Source organism: Bos indicus, chromosome 7, assembly GCF_029378745.1.
Source record: "Bos indicus isolate NIAB-ARS_2022 breed Sahiwal x Tharparkar chromosome 7, NIAB-ARS_B.indTharparkar_mat_pri_1.0, whole genome shotgun sequence".
Classification (NCBI taxonomy): Eukaryota; Metazoa; Chordata; class Mammalia; order Artiodactyla; family Bovidae; genus Bos; species Bos indicus.
In genome coordinates, this window is record NC_091766.1 from 96,291,910 (window position 1) to 96,317,219 (window position 25,310).

Genomic DNA, 25,310 nt, shown 5'->3' on the forward strand with positions numbered 1-25,310 from the left:
TAACAGCTCCCACTAGTTAGGCCGCAGGCCTTTGAGCCAGAACTTCCTGGGTAGAACCATGGTTCTAACCTTATTGCACATTGGAACTACCTGGGACCTCTAAAAAATACTGATGGCTGGGTCCCACTTCCAGAGAGTCTGATTTCATTGATCTGGGGATCGTCTGAATAGCTAGGATCTATTAAATCTCCTTGAATATTTCTAATGTGAGCCAAAGTTGAGAACTACTGGGGTAGGGAAAATATTTTCATTTCCCTGGAGCCCTGGCTAAAAATAATCTTAATATTCACCCTTTAAAATGGTGGACACCATAGAAGAAATCTTGAGTTTTGCATTTCTGCAAGGTAAAACAAAACAAAACAAAAATCAACAATATACAAGAGCTAATGTCTTAAATAGTCTTTACCTGTAAACATAGTCAGGGATAATAAAAATATTCTTAGTCTGGCTTCTTTTGTCATTTGGCAAGAAAGAGAGGCATGGCATGACAGAACTGAGAACCCTCTAAAGTATTTCAGAGATTAAGTCAACTACAACAATGCTCCTGATGTCAAAAACTTTCTCTAAAGAAATTGAAAGGTGTTCAGCTTTTATGTTTTCTTTCTTGTTTTCCTGAGACCTAGCTGATCAGATTTATCATTGATGTGGGTACAGCATTTCAAGAATATCTATGGCTTGATTCTTTTCCTTTTCTAGAAATAGGTGAATGAATGTAACAGCAAACATATTGAACAAATGGACGACCAAATTCTGATCATTAGAGGAACAATGACTTTATTAAATCTGTGATATTCTGATATGTTCATACAAGTTAAGTGACTAATTTTCTTTAAGCGGTTTTTTTCATAACAATCTGGGGTATTTGGGTTTTGTGAAAATTAAACTATCTCTTGTCACAAATCAGTGCAATTCTTTTTTTTTTAATTTTTAAACATTTTTTTTTTAATCAGTGCAATTCTGTATTTAAGGATGATGACATTGGTCTCAGAGACAGGTTAATGGGACTATGTCTGAGTTATGTTGGAGCCCTGCTGAAAAGTTTAAGAAACTGTAAGTAGATATGCAAAAATTAAGAGTTTTAAACTGGGCGTCCTTTCAACAGAGCAATGTATGGATTTTGGGGAGTTTCACATACACTCTGAAACAGTCTGTGTAATTTTGAATGTAATTGTTTCATCCTGTTTTCCTAGGATAAGGTCCATAGCTTCTATCAGATTCTTAAAGAATTTATAACCACAAAATGTTAGAACCCAGGGTTCTATATATTTAAGTAGAGAATCCTCCACTCCAGGCCCATTCAACACAGTGTGTTATTGAGAAGATATAGAAAATGAAAAATAACAATAGTCTACTTTGCTGTTCAACCCTGCTAGTCTCAAGGCCAGAATTACATATGTTTGTGTGATATACCTTGGAAGGAAAGTTATGACCAACCTAGATAGCATATTGAAAAGCAGAGACACTACTTTGCCTGCAAAGGTCCGTCTAGTCAAGGCTATGGTTTTTCCAGTGGTCATGTATGGATGTGAGAGTTGGACTGTGAAGAAAGCTGAGCGCCGAAGAATTGATGCTTTTGAACTGTGGTGTTGGAGAAGACTCTTGAGAGTCCTTTGGACTGCAAGGAGATCCAACCAGTCCATTTTAAAGGAGATCAGCCCTGGGATTTCTTTGGAAGGAATGATGCTAAAGCTGAAACTCCAGTACTTTGGCCACCTCATGTGATGAGTTGACTCACTGGAAAAGACTCTGATGCTGGGAGGGATGGGGGCAGGAGGAGAAGGGGACGACAGAGAATGAGATGGCTGGATGGCATCACCGACTCAACAGATGTGAGTCTAAGTGAACTCCGCGAGTTGGTGATGGACAGGGAGGCCTGGCGTGCTGCGATTCATGGGGTCACAAAGAGTCGGACATGACTGAGCGACTGAACTGAACTGAACTGATGTGATATACCGACAGACATTAGGTCTTAGCTGATACTGATTTGTGATAAATGAACATCAAAGGGAGTGGCAAAGATTCTGACTTTTGCTTATTTTGCTGAAACTCCCACACCATGGCGGGAAGAGTGGGCAGTTTTGACCAGCCAGGAAAAGTTAATAGTGGCCAAGCCAGAGCCTCTGCTTCCAGTGTACGGAATGGGTACAGTTTTTCTAACTGCCAGGCAGAGACTACATTTAATATTTTCTAGCCGATTCCTGTTCCTGCATCTAGTTAGATAATGTCAGCCTGAGGTGGTCATTGTTAAAGACTGCAAATGCAGTACAGAAGTACCTACTTTTCATCACACCTAACACGGGAAGCTGTATCTTTTCTGAAATGATAAAGAGTAATGACTTCTTAAAAACATTACTTTAAATAGGATGTGATTTAATTTTAAAATGTATTCACTTACAGATATTAATTCTAATTTCTATTTGGGAATTTCTTCTAGGTGGCATTTAGCCTCATCATGGGGACGGATTTGATTGTTTTTTGTTAAAACAATATTTTAAATAAAATGTATCTAATATTATATAGTATTATGTCTGCAAGACATTTGAGTAGGGAAGGTATATAGCTAAATTTTTCCCTGGGGTGAGAAATCTGATGTGTGAAGTTAAGTTTTATTGATAAGGCTACTTCCAAAATACATGCTCAGTATACAGTTTCTTGGGGATTCAAGGAGTGACAGTTAGCATTGTAGATATTTAGGTATGAAGCTACAACTATCACATTTTTGTAAACATTAGTGTAATTATAATGGTTTCAGCTTTCATGAAAGTTAATGCGCATTTGCCTAAACAGGAAGAAAAGGAAATCTTATTGAAAACTGAGAAAAGTGTTTCTATTAAATTTGACATTGGAGTAAATGCAAGATAATCCATCCCGTGTTAAAACTAAGGAACTATGTGTAAGTGTTTAAAACTGGCACTGCTGCCATTCTTAAGTTTGAGTGACGGAGAACCATAAAAATGGTTTGCATTTGCTTTTGGTTTTCTAATCAGTTGGTTGACCCAAGCCATTTTAAAAGAGACATGGCAATGTTTTGTCCCTCCTTTAGAGAAGAGTCCAGTAATTTAAACGGGAAAGTGACACTACATCTGAGCTACTGGTGGCTTAAGTTCCCGAACAACAACAAAGACAATTAACAATTCCTTTTCTCTAATGCAGGAGAAACAAATCAAATGTAAATATAAGTACTGTTAAATGCTAATAATTTTTCAAAACGTTGTCGTCTTAGAAATGCCAGTAACTGTCCCCAGTATAGATATATGACTGAGGTGGCAGACATAAAAATAAAGCACTTCATCTGTTTGCAAATTAAAAATGCACATGACTGAGGACTCACAAAAACTGGATATTAATTCTTCTTGAGGAAAACAAGTAAGGTGCTAACCTGGGTGCCATTTATCCCCATATGGAAGAGCGGGCTTTAAAAAATTAGGACAATGACAATTTAAGCCCCATTACACTTATATAGTATTTTCATACCATTACCACTTCAAAATCTTTGATGGTGGGATGTCCAGATAAAATCCCCGCTGAAGTTTTATGTTACACCTGCTGCTGCTGCTGCTAAGTTGCTTCAGTCGTGTCCGACTCCGTGCGACCCCATAGACGGCAGCCCACCAGGCTCCCCATCCCTGGGATTCTCCAGGCAAGAACACTGGAGTGGGCTGCCATTTCCTTCTCCAATGCATGAAAGTGAAAAGTGAAAGTGAAGTCGCTCAGTCGTGTCCGACTCCTAGTGACCCCATGGACTGCAGCCTACCAGGCTCCTCCGTCCATGGGATTTTCCAGGCAAGAGTACTGGAGTGGGGTGCCATTGCCTTCTCCGTATGTTACACCTAGTGGAGTGTAAATGATCTTGCAGCTGACAAAGCTTAAGAAGAAACTCTGACTCCTGGATATTTTAAAAAATAATCCATATTGTTTATTTAATCCCAAGTATTTTTTAATTGCTATCATGCTACTTTCCCTAGTCCTGGCTGGTGTTTTTTTCGGAGTTGCTACACTGGTTCTTTCTTTGAAACAACATACGTAATCCAGCAAGGCACATGTCAGCCAGGCTTCAGGTTGAAGCCAGGCCTGGGAAATATTTTCCAAACAATCCCGTCTTCATCCTTTCGGCCTGAGGTGGAACTATTGAGAACTCAATGGGGAAACTGCACTGAGGGGGACGTTGGGTCCTATAAGGGTCCTACTATTCTTGAGATACTGTGCATGGAATAAGTGAGGAGAATTACTACCGCCTTCACATAGCATCTGGAAGTGCTAAAGCCTCTGATGACCAAACCTCTCCATGAGCTTCCTCATGGGAGAGTCCGGCTTCTGCCCACCTTGGGGGCAACTGGGACCTGGTCTTGCTAGTGATAGCCACAAAGGGCCGTGAGGCTCAGCTGATCATCACTGGGTGAAGAAGCGTCAGGATCACTGTAGATCTGCGTCAGGGCTAAACTCAGGATCTCTTTCTTTTCTTTGTAAAACCGTAGTTCTTGTCCTGCTTTCCTGGCTTCCTCCAGCTCCCTCAGGGCCATTCGCAGCTCTTGGGAGAGAATTCCTGGTGACTCCCGCTCCTTCATGATCCAGTCTAGGGCCATGTGGCTGCGCATCTTTTCATCCAGGGAGTACTGGGAATAATAGGAGATGACTTCCTGGGAACCAAGAGACAAGGTCCAGGGCATCAGTGAAGAGCAACAAAAGTACCTGGGCTCATGGCCTGCTGATACTTCGTTTCCTATGCCTCCACCCCCCACCCCAGCACACAAACACCCATGGGGGTTCTACCGACAACCAAACCTCTCTGATGTTCATGAACGGAAGCCCAACCCCAGGACACACCTCTTAAAGGATCAAAATGACTTAAGTTGGTACCCAAAGTAAAGGTCTCCAGGTTGAATCAAAACACTGCCACCAGGAATGACCTAAAATTATTCACAGAACAGAGCTCTAACCTCACTGGAAAATATATGTTCCTTTGAAACTGTATTGTTACAACAATTAGTATGAGCTTTACCTCATTTATTTATAATCCTTCTGCCCAACATTAGCTGCTTTGGCAAGATAGAAGGAAACAACTGCTCAGAAGGATTTGGGCAGAACTGGGTTTGGTCACACCCACTGTAGAAAACAGGAAGCTTTGAGTCAGGACAAGACTTAGACACCAGGAGAGTCAGCTTCCTACCTGCTGTGTTGTTAGCATAACGAAGATGACAGACTAAACAGCTCACAGTCACTATGGGAAGGACCCTAACAATTATGGAAGATAGGTATTATCATCACTGATATCATAATGGTAACTTTATGTGCACTGTCTCTTACTTTCTGCAGACAATGCAAAATTAGTCACTATCTTCCAATTCTCGTGTTTAAAATTCGCCCGTACACTGTAATGTCATGTATAAGTTTGATGAACGCTCTTTAAAAAGACCTTGTGGACTGGATGTGTTGCTTATTTTTATTTTCAAGAACATATGGTATTTATTTATGACCTTAACAAATTAAAAACAATCACGGAAAAGTGTTTGTAACCAACTCGGCATGTTTCAAAGGCTTTTTATGAAATCAAAGGAAAAGAAAAAAATAGCCAAAGCCATTGTCAGCTACTCATTTCTTTTGCATCTTTGACATTTTGAAAGCCAGGCTTTCTAGGCAAAGAACAAAAACTCCTGGGGCAGCAGCGCATGGAAAACTTTTACATCCGCCCTCATCTTGCTGCCTAGTAGAGGCTGTGCTCCTCATACAACTTCCTGTTAGCAAATTCTCAAAAATAAACTACTATCCTCGAAATCTAGTGGGATAAAGGAAGAACAAATCTTCAGTGATAGTAGGGTGAGAACCATTAAGTGCATGGGAGGGGCTTGCCTTTGCCACAAGAAAGGGGGCAGGATGCTTTTCATAGATGGCTAAGAAATAGTGAGGCCCTGTCTCTGAAAAATAAAGAAGGAACTTCCAAACCCCAAAACTGAAGTGACTGGAAAAAAAAAAAAATTGAAGTTATAGAAAACAAAAACAAAAAATTGAAGTGATGGAAATACCATGTCTCCCACCTTTATAATCAGTTCTGTTACCCACTGGGAACATTTGGTGGGGGTGAGAAGAATCCTCCTGCTATAAATAACTACCTGTTCTCGGTGAGGAGGTTTGGAGGCGGCGCAGACTCACATTTCTTTCTGCTTTGAAGAGTGGGAGGGGGCACACTGCATGGAGTAGATGCCGTATCTGACTTAGGAACGAAATCTGTCTTACTGATCCCTCCATTCTAGCGTTCAGTACAGGTGTCTAAATCTGTCCTATGGCCAGCCGACATTCTTCTTAGTGTGTGTGGTCAGACCCTGATGCAACCAGACTGATATATCTAGATCTAAATCTAGATAGATATATCAGAGAGAGAGATACCACATAGAGATATACCATATATATATATATATATATATATATGTATGTATATGTTAGTACACTTATATGTTGCACATATAGTTATGTGCACATAATATTACATATATATGTTAGCATATACATATATACATGTTAGTATACGTATACTTCCCTGGTGGCTCAGACAGTAAAGTATCTGTCTGCAATGAGGGAGATCTGTGTTTGATCCCTGGGTTGGGAAGATCCCCTGGAGAAGGGCATGGCAACCCACTCCAGTATTCTTGCCTGGAGAATCCCCATGGACAGATGAGCCTGGCAGGCTACAGTCCAGAGGGTCTCAAAGAGTCGGACACAATGGAGTGACTAAGCACAGTATATATATATATATATATATATATATATATATATATATATATATCTCCTCTGCTTTTAATAAATAAGGTGCTAAACAGAGAAAAATTCAAATAAAGGAACCTCAGTGGAAGATGCCATACAACACAAACCTGCTTTTTATTGGCAAAATCTCACCTGTCGGGAACATTTTGTTTCACGAAGGGCTTTGAGGCTTCCATTCCAGTGCAATAGTTGGAAAATGGTCATAAGCTCCTATAAAACCCAAATGTTTGTCATTAGTCTCAAAGCAGAAATGTGAAAGAAAGTGCCTCAGTGATTGCTGAAGAGGTCATAACCCTAACTCCAACTATATCAGGCAAATGGAATACACAGTACTGTCAGAACACTTTGAGACTTTTCAAATACCACAGTCGTAGGCTTCCGGAGCGTTTTTCCTTCCCTCCTCTGTTTTATCTATATTTGGCACGAACTATTAAATAATGGACAAATACCTCTCAACAGTGTAAACACATACGCTGTAACAATTTTACACCCAGGAAGCTATATAAATATACCAGCACATCTTCGAATAATGTGTAGGCAAGGCTATTTATTGCATCATGTAAAAAAAACTGCCTGAGACTGGCAATATTTTAAATGTTCATTTTTAAAGGAATGGTTAAATGAAATGGTTACAAAAAGGAATGGTTAAATCCTGAAGTGTAGCATAATATAGCACCCCCAAATATGCAACTTTGGTATATTGATTATTTTGAGCTATAACTACTTAAAAACTGCAAACAGAGGAAGAGGCTTTCTCTGAACTCCCCTTATGTCCCAAAAGACAGATCCTCCAAAAGGAACTTAATTGGTATAGATCCCTTCTCCAGAAGTTTTATCAACCAGGGTATACTGACTCTTATCACAGAAGTAGAAACTGAAGTCCACTCCATGCTCAGCCAAACTTTGTCTCTATCATATCTCCTATCTATTCCTCTAAGGATCAATTCATCTTTCTTAAAGATTATCTCCTTTCTCCTAAGGGGCTTCCCTGGTGGCTCAGCAGTAAAAGATCTGCCTGCCAATGCAGGAGATCTAAGAGACACAGGTTCGACCCCTGGGTGGGGAAGATCCCCTGGAGGAGGAAATGGCTGCCCATTCAAGTATGCTTGCCTGGGGAATCCCACGGGCAGAGCACCAGGTGAAGCCTGATGGGCTATAGTCCGTGGGTTGCAAAGATTCAGACATGACTGAGCAACTGAGCAGGCGCACATGCGCTTTCCTGAGAGGCCCACACCCCCTCTCCCCTCCGTATTAAGATAGAATTTAATCCTGAATTCTAAGCCACCTTGTGGAGGTCCTCATTTTTCCCTGGGTATCTCTCACACATACGTGAGGTGTACTTCTGTTTTTCTCTTCTGAATCTGTCTTTCATTACAGGAGTCTCGGCTAAGAATTCAGAAGGATAAAAAAGAAAATGATTCTTTCTCCCTTACAACATGGTCGTCCTAGTAAATACAAGGCAATCACAAAGGGTGAGAAGGCTCTCTCGTTCTAATGTAGAGTCTCTGTGTGGTGTTGTTAAAAGCAAGGTGTCCAACATGTATACTGAGTGCTACTACTTGATTAAAAAAGAATTAGAAGATGCCTATAAATATTTGCTTATAAATGCCTAGAAGAGTTCTGACAAGATACAAAAGAATCTGGCAACATGAGTCGCCTCTGGGGAGAAAAATGGAGCGAGACTTTCCTCCGACACTCATTTGTACCTTTTGAGCTTTGAACCAAGTGACAATATGCCATATGAAAATAATTTAAATTTTAAAAAATTCAGGCCAAAAAATAAATATAGAGCATATAATGGACAAACTACAGAAACTGTAAAATACCCCTGAGTTTATAAATTCAGTCAAGAAAATGCCTTAAAATATGACCAATAAGGATGAATTAATATTAAAGCCACCCACAGTTTTCACATTCAACGGCCAGGGCTGAGCACAGCATTTAGCCTTTCTGTCAGCATCATCCTTTCCCTGCATGATACCGAGTGCAAGCTAACATGTATTCAACATACTGAAGAATTTGTTTTTCCAATCTGATTAGGATTAGCAGTCTTCCGTAGGAGTCGGACACGACTGAGCGACTTCACTTTCACTTTTCACTTTCATGCATTGGAGAAAGGAATGGCAACCCACTCCAGTGTTCTTGCCTGGAGAATCCCAGGGTTGGGGGAGCCTGATGGGCTGCCGTCTATGGGGTCACACAGAGTCGGACATGACTGAAGCGACTTAGCAGCAGCATTGAAGTTACCTACATTTTTTTTTTCTTTTTTGATCAGAGAAACATCTACAGTGGATTAGTGGTAGTACAAACCACAGCCACATACCTATTGGAAAATAACAATACAGTTAAGGAACTTCCTGGTGATGAGACAACTTATGAAAGCTTAACATTTGAATAGATGTCTATGCCCATTCAAAAAAAAAAAAAGTGGACTTTTATTGTCTTTATGTCTGCTTGCTCTGGAAAACGTTTTCACTATGAAATCTGGAGACATAAGCTCAGTTTGAGATTACAGTTTCCTTGAAATTATGAGGTAAAATTTAAAGAGATAAGATCATCAGAATAAATATTCTCATGTCTAAATGTCTCATGTCTGAATAGCACTATTCTCATGTTTAAATTGCCCCTAGAATGTAATGCTTTTCTTCTTTTCAGTTTAGGATTTCGTGTATGTATTACTACACGGTAAGCACCACAAGAACACACTTTGTTAGTCGCTCAGTTGTATCTGACTCTTTGTGACCCTATGGACCGTAGCCCACCATTCCTCTGTCCATGGAATTCTCCGGGCAAGAACACAGGAGAGGGTTGCCATTCCCTTCTCCAGGGGATGTTCCTGACCCAGGGATCAAACTCGGGTCTCCCACACTGCAGGCAGATACTGTCTGAGCCATCAGGGAAGCCCAAGAACAGACAGAGACCTTGGTAAGGGCAGAACCATGTGTTTCCATTAATTAGAATCTGACATGGACACCAGCTGAGCCACACACTGACCCCATGTCTGCATGCCCAGGGTCCTGGGTCCAGGGCCAGGGGAACTCACCCTTCTTATGGCTCCTCTCCACTTCTCTCTGCCCCCTTCCAGATTTCCACTCTGTCACAGCACTGTGCTGCTTTGGGAAAGTGAGAATCTTTTGTTCCCAACCAAATCCATAATCTATCTGGCTCCCACCACTGTGCCTTTTACCAAGATAACCCCAGTGGCTGAGGAAGGTAAACTTGTGTTGCCCTCCTTGCTATACCCTCAGGCCTACTCACCGAATGCTTTGCAGACATAAAAAGAAATGGATAGGAACGCTGTTTACGTTCTGATATGAAGCAGTCTCCGTGGTGTTACAGGAGGGACAATATTGACAAATGTTTTATTGTAAGACTCCTCTTAAATTTTGCATTTTATTGTATATGTCTGTTTCCTTAAAGAAGACAACGAATGCCACTCCACTCCTTTCCTCATCCTGCAATCTTCACATAATGTCGACAACCCAGAAAGAGGTATTGAGTTTATTCTGTGACTTCAGTAACCCTCCTGGCATCGTCCTTGTATCCATGTGGCCCAGTTTGAGAAACAACCTATTGCTAACAGAGCTCTTAATTCCATCCTTTGATAACTGTCCCGCCTTCACAATGTATTTTCCCTCCAATGTCCTCTAAGCTTTCATTCTTATTTTTGTGCCAAGCCCCTCATCCATATAAATTTCTGTTGTGTCACTCAGCAACCCTCCTAACACTGTGGAACTCACAATTCTGTGAACAGAACTGGAAATCTTTCTCATATCCCTTGGCAACCTACCCCTCTCATAAAACTTCCCCACTGAGACTTGGACTGTTTTCGCCTGCAGGAGGAGGATTATCCTCCTCACCTCCTCTGGTTTGTCTAAATTTCTATCCTGTCATCAAGCAGTTCTTTCCTCTGCAGTAACACAACTGCCTCTTCTTCCCTGCAGCTCTTGTTCCTAAATCCCCTAGGAAAGATAACCTTCTTTCTACCTTCTTACTTTGTGTCCTGATCTATAGTGCTTGCCCTCCTCTCTGGAGGAGGATAACAGATCTTACCATCGTTACATGAAGTATACTGAAATATTTCCACATTCTCCCTGTCCCATTTCTTTATTTCCCCTCCCATGACCAAGAATTGATGCTTTTGAACTGTGGTATTGGAGAAGACTCTTGAGAGTCCCTTGGACTGCAAGGAGATCCAACCAATCCATCCTAAGGGAAATCAGTCCTAAATATTCATTGGAAGGACTGATGTTGAAGCTGCAATTCCAATACTTTGGCCACCTAATGCGAAGAGCTGTCTCATTGGAAAAGACCCTGATGCTGGGAAAGATTGAAGGCAGGAGAAGAAGGGGACGACGGAGGATTAGATGGTTTGATGGCATCACCGACTCAATGGACATGGGTTTGAGTAAACTCCAGGAGTTGGTGATGGACAGGGAGGCCTGGCGTGCTGCAGTCCATGAGGTCGCAAAGGGTCGGATACGACTGAGTGACTGAACTGAACTGACCTGAACTGACCAAGTTCGCTATCTTCAGATCTTCCTGAAGCTGTGTGAACCCTGGCTCAACCCCAGGAAATCCTTGCGTGCTTATCATTGATGCCATTGGAAATCCTTGCATTATGAAAGACTGGCAAGGAGAGGGTGGCTGTGGGCTTCTGTGAGGACTCAGTTCCTAGTTTTCCCGTGACTCCTCACTGCCTGGTCTTCTCAGCCTTGTTTTCTACTTGTTGAAGCCCTATCATTTTGAATGAAGTCTGTTTGGTGGGCTTATCTGTCCTGCTTCTTCCTCACTGAAGTCTTTGAGCTGTGTTTGTAACGTAGGCTGACCTAGAAGCCTGGCTCCTCTCCATGGGCTTACAGATAAACAAGAAGCTGGCCTAGAGGTGGGGTTAAGACTAGGGCCAGGTGAGTGAAGCAAGACTTAAGGTGAGTCGCATAAGTTCAGGGTCTGTTATTTAAATCCTATCTTTATTTAAAATTTGGATGTTTCATTTGTCATAGATTTTTGCACATTTATTTTGAGTTTTAAATGTATTACATTATAATATTATTTGCCTTGATTACTGAATTTTTGTTGCTCCTTTAAATTTTGTACCCCAGTTGAATGCTTGACTCTTCTTACCCTAGTCTGGGCTGTTCTGGGGATCTTGTGTCAGGGACAAGGGCAGTTTCACGAGCTTGTGATCTGTGCAGTCACACAGGCTTTCAGCTTGGTTTAGTGCTTTACTATCTTTAAATTCATAGCAATTTTTGAACAAAAGGCCTTAAACTTTCATTTTGCACCAGGCCCCATACATTATGTAGCCAGTTCCCTTTACCAAATATTAGTACTCTTGCCTGGAAAATCCCATGGACGGAGGAGCCTGGTGGGCTGCAGTCCATGGGGTCACTAAGAGTCGGACACGACTGAGCGACTTCACTTTCACTTTTCACTTTCATGCATCGGAGAAGGAAATGGCAACCCACTCCAGTGTTCTTGCCTGGAGAATCCCAGGGACGGGGGAGCCTGGTGGGCTGCCGTCTATGGGGTCGCACAGAGTTGGACACGACTGATGCGACTTAGCAGCAGCAGCAGCAGTTGCTCAGTTGTGTCTGACTCTTTGTGACCCCATAGACTGTAGCCCACCAGCCTCCTCTATCCGTGGAATTCTGCAGGCTAGAATACTGGAGTGGGAAGCTATTTCCTTCTCCAGGGGATCTTCCTGACCCAGAGAATGAACCTGGGTCTCCTGCACTGCAGGCAGATTCTTTACTGTCTGAGCCACAGGGAGCCCCCATAAGTAAATTCGAAATCAAATGGTGAATCGAGTCCTGTGTTTTCTTTCTCTTCAGGAACACTGGAGTTGTAGCTTTTCTTCTACAGCTTTTCTGGTTCATGTTGTCATTAAATCAGATGTCATTAGATTCATTAAATCTAACCCAACAACAACTGGGGTCTGTCCTCACAGAGCTTCCTGGTGTTGCCTCCTACGAGAAACGATGTGTGGCCTCCCAGCTACTTCGCAGGGAGAAAATGAACACTGCTTCTCTCTGGAACTCTGTCTGGGAGACTGGCTTGGTTCTGTGATTCATCAGGAATAAGAAAAACAAACAGTGTAAATGGAGAACTTGAAAAGCAGGTGGGCACCATCTCCCAACCCAAGAGAATGGATTTAAGAGGAAATTTGTTTATGGGATGAGGTTTTAAAAGGCAACCTTGAGAATTTAGCAAAGATGTAAATAAACAGCTCATCTTTGGATTGCATTAGGCTTCAGAATAAATATATTAACCAGCTTCAGTCAAAGTCTGCCTTGAATCTGACCTTGACAAGACCCAGTGGCTAGAGCTGCCACCATCCCACCCCTGCAAACATGAGGCAGTTTCTCTACGGAGAGAGGCAAGGCTACCTTAAGCAGGCACCCCAGCCTCCCGCCCTGAAGTGAAGGTAAGCAGAAGCCGATCAGGTTTCTTCCGAGCTCTGCCTCCTTAAAGGCCCCCCTGGAAAGCCTGAGGGCAGTCAGGAGACACCAGGCTTGTTTTTAGACTGTATAGTCATCCGTAGCTAGATACAAACACACATCTATTACCCACCAGGGGGACTGAATTGCTGTGTTGACTGCAGACAGCCCAGGCCTGTGGTCAATTCCCATTATGAGCAGAAACAAGTTGAAGCATTTAACCCAGGCCACGGAGGAATGTGTAGGAAACCAGCAGGCAAGCTGGGGCTGGAGGAAGGAAGAGGGATGTACTTCATGGCCCTCCCTGTGGGTTGCCAGCATCCCTACTGGGAGGAGGGAGTTCGGATTTTTCCTGCTGTCATGTCTTCCTCTACCTCTGTCTCTCATCCGGCACCCAGCCTCCTTTACAAGAATTTATGAAGCATTTCCACAATATGAGTCAAATTATTATTTCACATTCTTAAATACCTTACTACGCAGACCACACAGAAGACATGCAGCCCATCGTAAGGCAATTAAAAAAAAAAAAGTATTACTAAAAGGTGGTTGAGTACAGCCTTTCATAGTACTTGGACAGAATTTAAAAATTAAAAAAAAATTTTTTGCCTTCCTTATATTTGGCAGACTAACCCACTGCATTTAAAAAAAATCATTCTTGATTTTTCTGAAAAGAGTTACTAAATCCCATACAAGCTACCATGTTCTTGGCCAGGCAACACTCATTCTGTAAGGAAAAAAAAAAGTACAATATTCTTCTGTCAGGGAGAGAGGAGAAATTAAAATAAATGATTTCTTTCTTAGGGAATCATTGTGCTAAATGCTTTATAAATGCCACATTGTATAAGTCCCACAAAAAGTCTACACAGTGGACATCATGATTCTTATTTTGTAGATGAGAAAAACTGAGTCTCAGAATGGCTGAGTTCACAGGCGACAAGTGGTAGAACAGGCTTGGCTCTTGGACCTGTATGATTTGTTTTAGTTTGTGTTCCTTCTCTTGTGTCATGCGCCTCCCTTTCATGTTTCCTCTGACTTTAGATTGTTATGGGATATAAAAAATGACTCTTGCCAGTTTCACTCTTGTATTCTATAGCAGGGCTTCCCCCATAGCTCAGTTGGCCAAGAATCTGCCTGCAATGCAGGAGACGCAGGGCCCTGAAGCATTTATTGCTGGGAAGCTACTTTGTCCTCTTCTGGAGACTTTAGGTTAGATAAAGCTGTCAGGGGAGTCCATCCAGTAGCCTCTGGCATTTCAAGTAAAGCAGTCCTTCTTCAGAAATATATATCTATCAGTTGTCATTTTTTACTGAGCATTTGCCATATGCCAGGAACCGTTCTGAACTCCCTATGCAGTCTCGTTTAATCTCCACAATGGCACAGTGAGGTAGCACTGCTATTATTGCTACTATTATTCTTCCTGATTTATGTACAAATGAGGAAACAGATTTAGAGGTGGGCAGCCGAACCCACTCCCCAGCCAGGGCTGAGAACCACTGGCTGCTGCAAGCCGCTGTCTACACCAGAAGGTGAGCTTCAGGGTCTTCTGCAAACCAAGACAAGCAACATCAAAGGTCAGTGAGACCACAACTGCTTAAGGAGAAATCTGGATGACTGAGATCTTCCTAGGAAAGGATGAGAAAAGAGCGATTTTGCTTTAATCAAACAAGAGAGTGGTGAGTGAAATTAATGAATTTTAATGGGCAGGATGGACATATCCACCTGAGAAGTGGCTGTGGCACTGTAATCGGAAAAGAGTTTGAAAGGTACCAAAGATGGTATTTGAAAGCTGGCTTTAGGGTTCAGCTACACCACCACTGTAAATTATACCACGATGAACATTTTTGCCCATAAAACTTTATATTCTGATTGCTTCTTGGAATCTAACCTAAAATAATATAAATCTTGGAGGAAAAGTCTCCTTATTATAACACTGCATATTGATTCTTAGTAGCATTGATGTATATGGATGGTCAACTGTATTCAAATTTAATTTTTTAGAGAGCATACTTTTCATTCTCAACCACTATTGAATTTTTGTCTGTCAAGCCCAGTATAGGATAATAGTCAAAATATGAACTCAGAAATCAGACTGCCTGGGTCTGAAGCCAGGCTGTGCCATTTACTAAGCTGTATGACATACTTCCTTCAGTGATGACATGGGTATAATAAATACTCATACATTTACCGTAAAGGTTAAATTATGGTAAGATTTGTTAAATGCTTAGCACAGTGCCAGACAAGGTGAGCATTCGATGAGTGTAAGCTATTCTTCTTCTTCTTACTACTAATATAATTAATTTACAAATAACAGGTAATATAGTGCCTTAGCTCTGGTATTGCTTGTCAGCATGGAATGAAAACAGCTAGAGCTTGCTAAATTTTTTTATTTACTTAATGATAGGAGATGGCAGATCTTGTTTAACAAAAATACCATAACGGATGGGGAAATTATTTAATATACATTGCAGTCACCTTCATCTATAACTTCTGAAAATTAAGAACCAAACAGTCATGAGCAGTATTTCAAGCTGTTTGATTTGATTTAAAGGGGAGCTTTATACTGAAAAGCTGGTAAAATCTTAACAGGGTCATAAGATGGTAATGTTCCCTACCTGTTTCTTAGCTCAAGTCTTCTACTTTCTTTGAAGAAGCAAAGATCGTGCCTTGTTGACTTGTTTGTTTTAGCCTACTGCAGTGCTGCTAAAAGAGAGTTATAGTGCTGGATTCTAAGACGGTTAAATTAAAATGACCAAAATAAACAGAGAGCTGTTTGTGATAAGACTGGCATTCCCCCAGGCTTCTAGGGGCTGTGTAGCAAAATAAACATGTGGCAGGTACCTGAAACTCTAGCATGGTCTTCCCCATGTTTGACTCCAACATGTAGTGATAGGCTCCGATGCTGGTGCTCGGGTCGTCTGCATCATCCAAAGTGCCCTTGGGAAGGAAGCAGGAAAGGAAAGCGTCACGGATGTTTCTTCCTCTTCTTTGGGGGTCATGAATGAATCCTGTGGCCCCACGGTGAAACTCCTGTGCTTCTAACCCTTCAGGTGTGCACCTTATAACCATGTCCAGCTGATCTGGGATAAAAGCCTTAATCTCACCATCTCTAAGTGAAGAGGATTTTGAAGTTGATTTGAATCTAGCTTTTCATTAGAATGTTAACTGATTATATACTAAAAAAGAATAATGATACTAAAGCAGAAATTCCCACATCTCTATAGGGTTTTTGTTGGTAGTGGCATTAATGCCACCCTAATGAGCGGCCATAAAATTAAAAGGCGCCTACTCCTTGGAAGGAAAGTTATGACCAACCTAGACAGCATATTAAAAAGCAGAGACATCACTTTGTCAACAAAGGTCCATCTAGTCAAGGCTATGGTTTTTCCAGTGGTCATGTATGGATGTGAGAGTTGGACTATAAAGAGGGCTGAGCGCTGAAGAATTGATGCTTTTGAACTGTGGTGTTGGAGAAGACTCTTGAGAGTCCCTTGGACTACAAGGAGATCCAACCAGTCCATCCTAAAGGGGATCAGTCCTGGGTGTTCATTGGAAGGGATGATGTTGAAGCTACAACTCCAATACTTTGGCCACCTGATGTGAAGAGCTGACTCACTGGAAAAGACCCTGAGTCTGGGAAAGATTGAGGGCAGAAGGAGAAGGGGACGACAGAGGATGAGACGGTTGGATGGCATCACCGACTCAATGGACATGGGTTTGGGTGGACTCCGGGAGTTGGTGATGGACAGGGAGGCCTGGCATGCTGTGTGGTTCATGGGGTCACAAAGAGTTGGACATGACTGAGCGACTGAACTGAAATGAACTGAATGAATGGTTGCCCTTTGAGGCTGTTTTCATCCATTATTGAAATCTTGAAATGCTGACTTGCTTCATAGGATTCTAATGATCACCAAGCAAATTATGTAATTAACAGGGAAAAAATTCTCCAGTTGTATGGACCATTCATATTTTACCACTATGATCCTTTTTTTAAAAATTTATTTATTTTTTAATTTGAAGGTTCAAGAGAGAGGGGACATACATACACCTATGGCTGATTCACGTTGATGTTTGACCACCGTGATTCTCAATGGGAACTTTTCATAATAGGCTGGTGTTCAACCCGGAGACATGGATTTTGGTTTATATTTTTTCAATTCTGGGCCACTTAATCTTTAAGAAACAAGGTGGGTGGGTGATGGGGAAAAATGAAATTCCCCTTCAATATTTGGTTATGGGGAGTGGCAATAAAAAAGCTAACATGAGCTCTGGAATGGCACTGGGGCCTGCCCTTCAATATCCCATGGCCTTGGATTCCTGGGAAGGTGGGCAATGGCTTTGTGAGACTGAGCAAACAGCTGCCAGCCTCAGATAGCCGCAAATTTATAGCTTTTGAATGCAATAACATTAACACACTACTGCCGAAATATTTATGTTGGCTTTTTAAATATCCCAGAGGAAATCCATCCAGAAGCCTATGAACCATGTATATTCTCCTTCCTTAGAAATTTCCATGAAAAAAAAATGATAAATTACATTTACACTGAGGACCCCTCCCTGCTCCTGAGTAAATTCCACACATATAAATCAGGCATCATTTTCCTAACTTCTCTTCCTCAAAGGCACTTGAAATTTACAGGGTAGAAAAATAAAGGCTTCCTTTCATCCTCAGAGCAGAGACAGACCAGAGCTCCCTGAAGTCTCTCTGCCAGGACAACCACTCTCAGTCCCTGCCGCTCTCCCCCTCATCGCTTCTCTGTGTGATAAGAGCATTTATGAGGGGGGAAGGCAGCCAAAAAGGTCACAGCTGGTGTGATAATGTCACCTTCCTTATCAGTAGCTTCTCCAGAATGACAGAACCTTGACTTGCACAGTCAGGTTAAGGGAAGCAGGAGTGAAAATCTCAGGGTTGATCCATGCTAAAGGTGAAGCAGAAGGTAGCTTATCTCTTTGGTAATGCCCTTTGGTTTCTGCACTTTTGGTAATGCCCTTTGGTTTCTGCACTTTAAGGACACATAGGGAGATGCCTGCCCCAGGTGAGCCCCAAGGCTTCCTCCGTGGTAAAAATGGTTTATAGTTTGGAGGTACAAGGATCAGCAGCACCAAATAATTCATGGAGCAAATAATCTACTCCTAGATTGGCGAGAAAATGTCCTGTCTAAATATCTAAGACATAGGTTGGCTCTCAAAGTACTTTGCATTTAATTACATCTATTACAGAAATTTCCCGAGCTCTCGGAATAAAGTAATCGATATTAAGTGTGATAACTCTAACATCTAACAAATATTAGGCATACAGCTTTTCTCATAGCTAAGCAGTTAGTGGGTTTCCCTTGTGGCTCAGCTGGTAAAGAATCTACCTGCAATGTGGGAGACCTGGGTTTGAGCCCAGGGTTGGGAAGATTCCCCTGGAGAAGGGAAAGGCTACCCACTCCAGTATTCTGGCCTGGAGAATTCCATGGACTGTATCGTCCATGGGGTTGCCAAGAGTCACACACAACTGAGCGACTTTCACTTCACTTCACTTCAAGCAGTTAGTATTTCCTTAAAAACATAGATTGCAGGACCTCGTGCTGGCTGGGGAATTGGCACTTTTAACAAGCGCTTCAGATAATTTTTATGATTAGTCAAGTTTGGGAAAAACTGAACTTCTTTATGTCTAGGTTAAAGTGGTATTCAACTGCATGCATCCTTAGGCCCTAAAAGAATCAGTGCTCCTCAAACAGCAAATACCCAAATAAACAAATCAAGATGGATAATTCGATCCACTTTGATAGACAGTGTGATTAATTGTGATCCAGGAAGGCTAAAGAATCTTGCTGAGACATGGCTAGGGAGACAGCCCCAATATCATGATTTTCAATCTAAGTGCTCTTTTTGTTGAAAATTAATGATTTAATGGGTTAAAAAAAAAAAAAAAACAAACCTGCACAGTTCTTAAAGAACTTGTACACATTAGCATCTCCCAAGATTCAAAGGCCTCAGTACTCGCAGTATAGCCAGCTCCCCCTTCCCTGGTGGGTACTCACGCTGGTGGAGGCAACTGCTTCCTGCACACTCTCCATAATGAATTCCTTGGTGATCCGGCGAGAGGGCAGCTCGTTGAAGAGGGAGTTGATTAGGGCCACTTTAGCTGCATCCCGTCTGGCCTCAGCTCTACTTAAGCAGCACTTAAGAAGGGAAGGAGAAAAGGAGTCGTTAAAGAATCTGGCATCTCATCATTTTGCCCCAACTCAATGGGTCTCTGGACATTTATTTCTATTTATACATTTACTGTCCGCATCTATTCTTCCACAGCCATTGCTAATCCCCTTGATGATCATGCAGACTTTCTTGCAGCCCCAGAGCCCATGCAAATGTCTTGGTTAGTCTTCAAATGTTTTAGTGTTATTTCACAGTTACTGAATGCCTACTATGTATGAGAGGCTTTCACGCTCTGTTAATAAATAATAACAAAAGTAATAATGGCAACTGTTCTGTGCTCAGTGATTGCACTCATTACCAGGGCCCTCCTCAAATCTTTATTTCAGAGAAAAGAAAGTAAGGAACGAAGGAAAATGGGAGACACGTTTAATACCATAATTAAAAACGTATATTCTGGAGTCAGACTCCTTGGGTTCCGATTCCAACTCTGGAACTTACTAGTTGAAAAACCAGGGACAAACTTGTCTTTCTGTGCCTCAATTTCCTCCTCTCTAAATGGGAATAATAGTGGTCCCTGTGTCGTAGGGTTGAGGATAGGCTCAATTCATTAATATAGAGAAAGCACTGAAAATACTCAGAATGTGGTAACACTCTATGAGAGTACCTCAGGCTTACGTGTTTTTAACTTTCAGGTTAGGACCAAGTGGCTTCTGTGAAAGATGGTTTGGGCTTTTGCTCTTTAGTGTTGGATGGCAATCTACAAGCTTTTCAGGTCGCTTCAGGCAGCAACGCCCTTCAAGCTTTGGACCTCTCTTAAGGTTTAGGCCAGCTGCCTCAAACCAGGGCTGTGGAGACTGGGAGAGGTGTCTCTGTAGTTATGGATCTGGCTGGAAATATTTGTACAGGATACGAATTCTGAGTCAGTAGTCTTTCACTAAAGCTTGGGTACCGCCTCTTCCAGGAGACCTTCCCTGAGCACTCCCAGTTGCAGGCTGGGAAGACCAGCATCCATAAGAGGCACACACCACACTGAGGTGTAATTGTCTACTAGTGCTCTGCCACCCAACCCCAGGCTGTGAGCAACCTAAGGGCCGAGTCTTTGACCTAATCGCTCTCTGTCTTTGCACCTGCAGCATAGTTTGTTGAATGAATAATTGAATATAGCCTAGGAAATTGAAAGCACCCATCACTAAAGTGACTGACAAAGTATTTAAGAAGTCCTCTTAAAGAAGAGAATTTAAGATATACACTTATTAATTTTTAAAAGTCCCATTTCAATATACCCTTTGTTGTATTCATAATCCAGTAATAGAAAAATATACTAATATGTGAATTGCAGAGGGGAAAACTGGCCTTTTAGTTAGGCGCTCTGAGAGTACTCGTTTTGCCCGAGTGTAGGATATGTTTATTATTCTTTGGAAAATCAGTTTCCTGTTAAAAAGCAAACAGAGTTTTTGCAAATATTACCTGACATCTGTAAAAGCAGCTCATTTTAATAAGAATTTGCTGTATGAAACATATAATAATGCCGTTGGGGTTTTAGAATTTAGAGAATTAGATTCAGATCTGGGCACTCTTAAGAAACTTTATATAACTTTCTATCTAAATAATAGCAATTTAAACCATCTTTCATAGAGCGAGACCTAGTAAACACGACTTAGATAAAAGAAGCTATCTATTTTAAATAAGACCAGCTAAGTACTAGATCAAAGGCGCCACATACATTTACAACCAAATGGCACTGCTTCTGAGATCAAAGTGCTGCAGGGCTGAGAGAACAGAAAAAGCCTTTACCCAGAAAGCATGGAAAAGGACTCTGAGACTTAACCAGTATCGGGATTTTTAAAGAAGACACATGTCTTTACTTATTTTATTGTTTCAATGTACAGAATCTTTGGTTAAAATGGGGGAGAAAGTGTACCAATTAATAAGTACATAAAATAAAATAAATTCTGAGCCATCAAAGGCTTTCCTTGCTATTGTTCTTTGCATTTCTGAAAGACAAGTACTTCAAAATGTCTATAATGTTAACCAGCCGCTTTCTTTTAAATTTTGGAGCTACAAATCCGAGCCAGTAAAACTGCATATTTTTCTTTAGGGATCTTTTAGTGGGAACTCTCAAACTGAAAGGACCTATGTTTGGACAAGAAATTTGGCCAAAAGCAATCTGCTTGGCAAATCTAAATCAGAGTGTGGATTGTGCTGTAAGCACAGGCACTGTGAGAGTTACCATCAAACAGTGGGAAATGCTGCAAGAAAATAAAATATGGTAAGTGACAGGACGTTTTATTGATGTGTCCAAACTGGTCGTCAAAGACATCATTTGGGGAGTGAATGAAGTATGATGTTATTTCAAAGCAACTTCCTGCTGGAATTGGACTCCCCAGGTTGTATGGTTTATTCTTGCTGTTTGTCAGCCAGACCCCAATCATAAATACAGATTTGTAAACCATGACTTATCCGCTAACATTCTTACTTGTTAACACAGAGAGACAACTTCTGTCCTTTGCACTTTGTGAAAGTGCAGGGCTGGAATATTTAATAGTCAAGGTTTTACTAAAGTCAGCTGTGGATTTCTTCAGCATGTGCAGCCACATGTTTTTCAAGAGGCTAGAAGACCCCACTCAGACATTTATCTTGATGCTTGGATGCCTTTCATTTGCCGGTAGATTATAAACAACTATAATCATTTCAAAGCCTCTCAGCTCTAAAATTAAAGCCAAAAAAAAAAAAAAAAAGAGCATCTGTGGCATTGCTCAGGAAACTATTTAAAGGTGGGGGTAGCCAGCCTCTGAGAGAACCCCCAGTGATCTCTGCCTCCTGGTATTCACATACTTGTACAGCCCACTCCCATACTGTATGGGGTTGGTCTGTGTGACCAACAGAATACAGCAGAAGCTATGGTACGTCACATTTGACATTAGGTTATAAAAGGCACTGTGGTCCTTCCGGTCGCACTTGCTTTCTCTCTAGGAAGAGTGAGCTGCTGTGTTGTGAGTAGTCCTACTGAAAGGTACACATGCAAAGAATCTAACTGATTCCTACTGCCAAGAGCCTTCTGAGGGAGATTGGAAGCTGATCCTCCAGACCCCATCAAGCCTTTAGATGTCTGTGGCTCCAGGCTTGACTGCAACCTCTGGGAGACCCTGGGCCAGAACTACCCAACCAAGCGGCTTCCAGATCCCTGATCCTCACAAAGAGTGAGACAATGAGAAGTTTTGTGGCGATCTGTTACCCAGCCACAGATAGCTAACACAGAAGCTTTGCTCCCACCAGGTAATCGGGAACTTCTTCAGCCCACCCTTGAGGTCTGTCTGTCCTAGTTGCTCAGTCGTGTCCGACTCTTTGCAATCCCATGGACTGTAGCCCGCCAGGCTCCTCTGTCCATGGGATTTTCCAGGCAAGAATACTGGAGTGGGTTGCCATTTCCTTGAGGCAGAGCTCACTAATAATAATCCTTGTTGCTGGGTGCTGAGCTAAGCTGTTCCAGGTGGTGCTAGTGGTAAAGAACCCACCTACCAATGCAGGAGACGTAAGAGACGTGGGTTTGATCCCTGGATCCAGAAGATCCCCTGGAGGAAGAAATGGCAACCCACTCCAATATTCTTGCCTAGGAAATCTCATGGACATAGGAGCCTGGCAGGCTATAGTCCACGGGGTCCCAAAGAGTTGGACACGACTGAAGTGACTTGGCATGCACGCACAAGCTGAGTGTTTTATGTCGACTGTCACATTTAGTTATCACCACAATCTTGTAAGGTTTATTTTATTGTGATCCTTACTTTTCCCCTTGAGAAAACAGAGGTTATATAGCCCAAAGTCATACAACTTAAAAAATTATCAAAGCAAGATTAAACCCCCTGTCTGTCAGACTTGAAAGCCCAGATTTTTAACCACAACACTATTCCTGCTTGTCGCAGAAATGGTCACCCACCTTGGAATAGAGAAGAGATATAATTTGGCTAAACTCTCCCAGCATTCCCCAAATCAGTATAGATAGTACTTTGAGTGAGTGAAGTCGCTCTGTAGTGTCCGACTCTTTGTGACCCCATGGACTGTAGCCTACCAGGCTCCTCTGTCCATGGGATTTTCCAAGCAACAGTACTGGAGTGGGTTGCCATTTCCTTCTCCAGGAGATCTTCCCAACCCAGGGATCAAACCCAGGTCTCCCGCATTGTAGGCAGACGCTTTACTATCTGAGCCACCAGGGAAGTCATACTTTAGCCCAAGCTAAATACTTGGTACTCTGTGGATTGTTTTGACATAAGATTCCAAGAATATCTCCTCCCATTCCCACATGATGAACTCAACTCCTTTTAAAAGAAAAGGCCAAGGAAGAAGTAGTGTAGTGTCTCAAGAAATTGTCCTCAGTGATGCAGGCATGTGCTAACAATTATATTAATATCATCTTCTCTCCTATGTCCTTTTGGTTCTTTTCTTCACCTGGACTGTAGGGATAAGGAAAATGGAGAAAGACCAGCTGTGACTAGAACAGGAGATCAACTGTCAGTCCCTGTTAGAATTTTCTTGTGCTGTCTGGAATTGTTCCCTTGGTTAAGAATGGAGCCAAGAGACTTGAGAGTTTTACCACACAAATTTTAAGGGTTTTACCTCAACAACTTTAAGATATATTTGGTAACCCTTCAAGAGCAAAAAGTCATTTAAATTAAACTTCTCCGGCTCCACCGGATGAGAAATTCTCTCAAGACCAGCTCCTTCTGGCTCTTTATTTTATTTTGGATGTGAGATCATTGACAAGCTACTAGGAGCCCACAGGGTATGTTATAAAGACCATTGCTAAGCCTCAGCTAGCAGTCCAAACCAAAAATTCGAAACCTTTAGTTTTCATCGTAAGATCACCTGGGGAACTTGATAACATGTACATTCCCAGTCAGAGTCTCTTCAGATGGACTGCAGTTGGGGTCTGCATTTTAACAAGCTTCCCAAGTGATTCTGAGGCAGGTGGATCCAGGACTATCCTTAGAGGAATGCTGCTCTAGCTTCTGTCCGTTCCGTGTCTCATTTCTAATCAGCAGAGGCGGAACCAGGTTTTGTGTGGGACCTGAAGCTTACACAGTTTGAGGGATTTTGTATAAGAAAAGCAATAAGAAATCACACATTTTAAAAATTGGCCTGTGATTTGAAGTAACCTATGCAGCAGAAGTTTCACTGGCTTCATGGTTGAGAGGGAGAACAGTCTCTGGTCACCACTGTATGTGGGGTTTTCCTCTTCACACCAACTAACTCTCTTGTGCCAGCTGGGTATGCTACAGTTCAGTTCAGTTCAGTCACTCAGTCATGTCTGACTCTTTGAGACCCCATGAACCGCAGCACGCCAGGCCTCCCTGTCCATCACCAACTCCCGGAGTCCACACAAACTCATGTCCATTGAGTCGGTGATGCCATCCAACCATCTCATCCTCTGTCATCCCCTTCTCTGCCTGCCCTCAATCTTTCCCAGGATCAGGGTCTTTTCCAATGAGTCAGCTCTTCGCATCAGGTGGCCAAAGTATTGGAATTGCAGCTTCAACATCAGTCCTTCCAATGAACACCCAGGACTGATTTCCTTTAGGATGGACTGGTTGGATCTCCTTGTAGTCCAAGGAACTCTCAAGAGTCTTCTCCAACACCACAGTTCAAAAGCGTCAATTCTTCGGTCCAACTCTCACATCCATACATGACCACTGGAAAAACCATAGCCTTGACTAGATGGACCTTTGTTGACAAAGTGATGTCTCTGCTTTAATTTAATATGCTGTCTAGGTTGGGTATGCTACAGTTTAACTCAATTCTGAAACTGTCCACCTGGAGATAGCATCAGATTCCATAGATGGCTCTGTCCTACCAGATGACCCCACTTCAGATGCCAATCACACAAGTCCAGGCTGTGCCCTGTGTTTCTGACCAAACTGCTAAAAATGACAGACTCCTACAACTCCTTCCTCAGCATCCATCATTTGCTAGAACAGTTCA

The 25,310-nt window shown here is 42.0% G+C and overlaps 1 protein-coding gene across 2 annotated transcripts in view; it reads right to left on the reverse strand.

The window, feature by feature from the left end:
- Positions 1–757: 757 nt before the first annotated feature.
- Positions 758–25,310, reverse strand: part of LIX1 (limb and CNS expressed 1) — a 56,236-nt gene continuing 31,683 nt past the window's right edge. For both annotated transcript variants that reach the window (XM_070794058.1, XM_070794059.1), the window contains exons 3-6: positions 19,223–19,363; positions 16,035–16,130; positions 6,889–6,966; positions 758–4,637 (exon numbers count right to left, since the gene is read on the reverse strand). In XM_070794058.1, the coding sequence (XP_070650159.1) occupies positions 4,350–4,637; positions 6,889–6,966; positions 16,035–16,130; positions 19,223–19,363 (603 nt within the window). In that variant the 3' untranslated portion in view covers positions 758–4,349. The remainder of the gene's footprint in view (positions 4,638–6,888; positions 6,967–16,034; positions 16,131–19,222; positions 19,364–25,310) is intronic.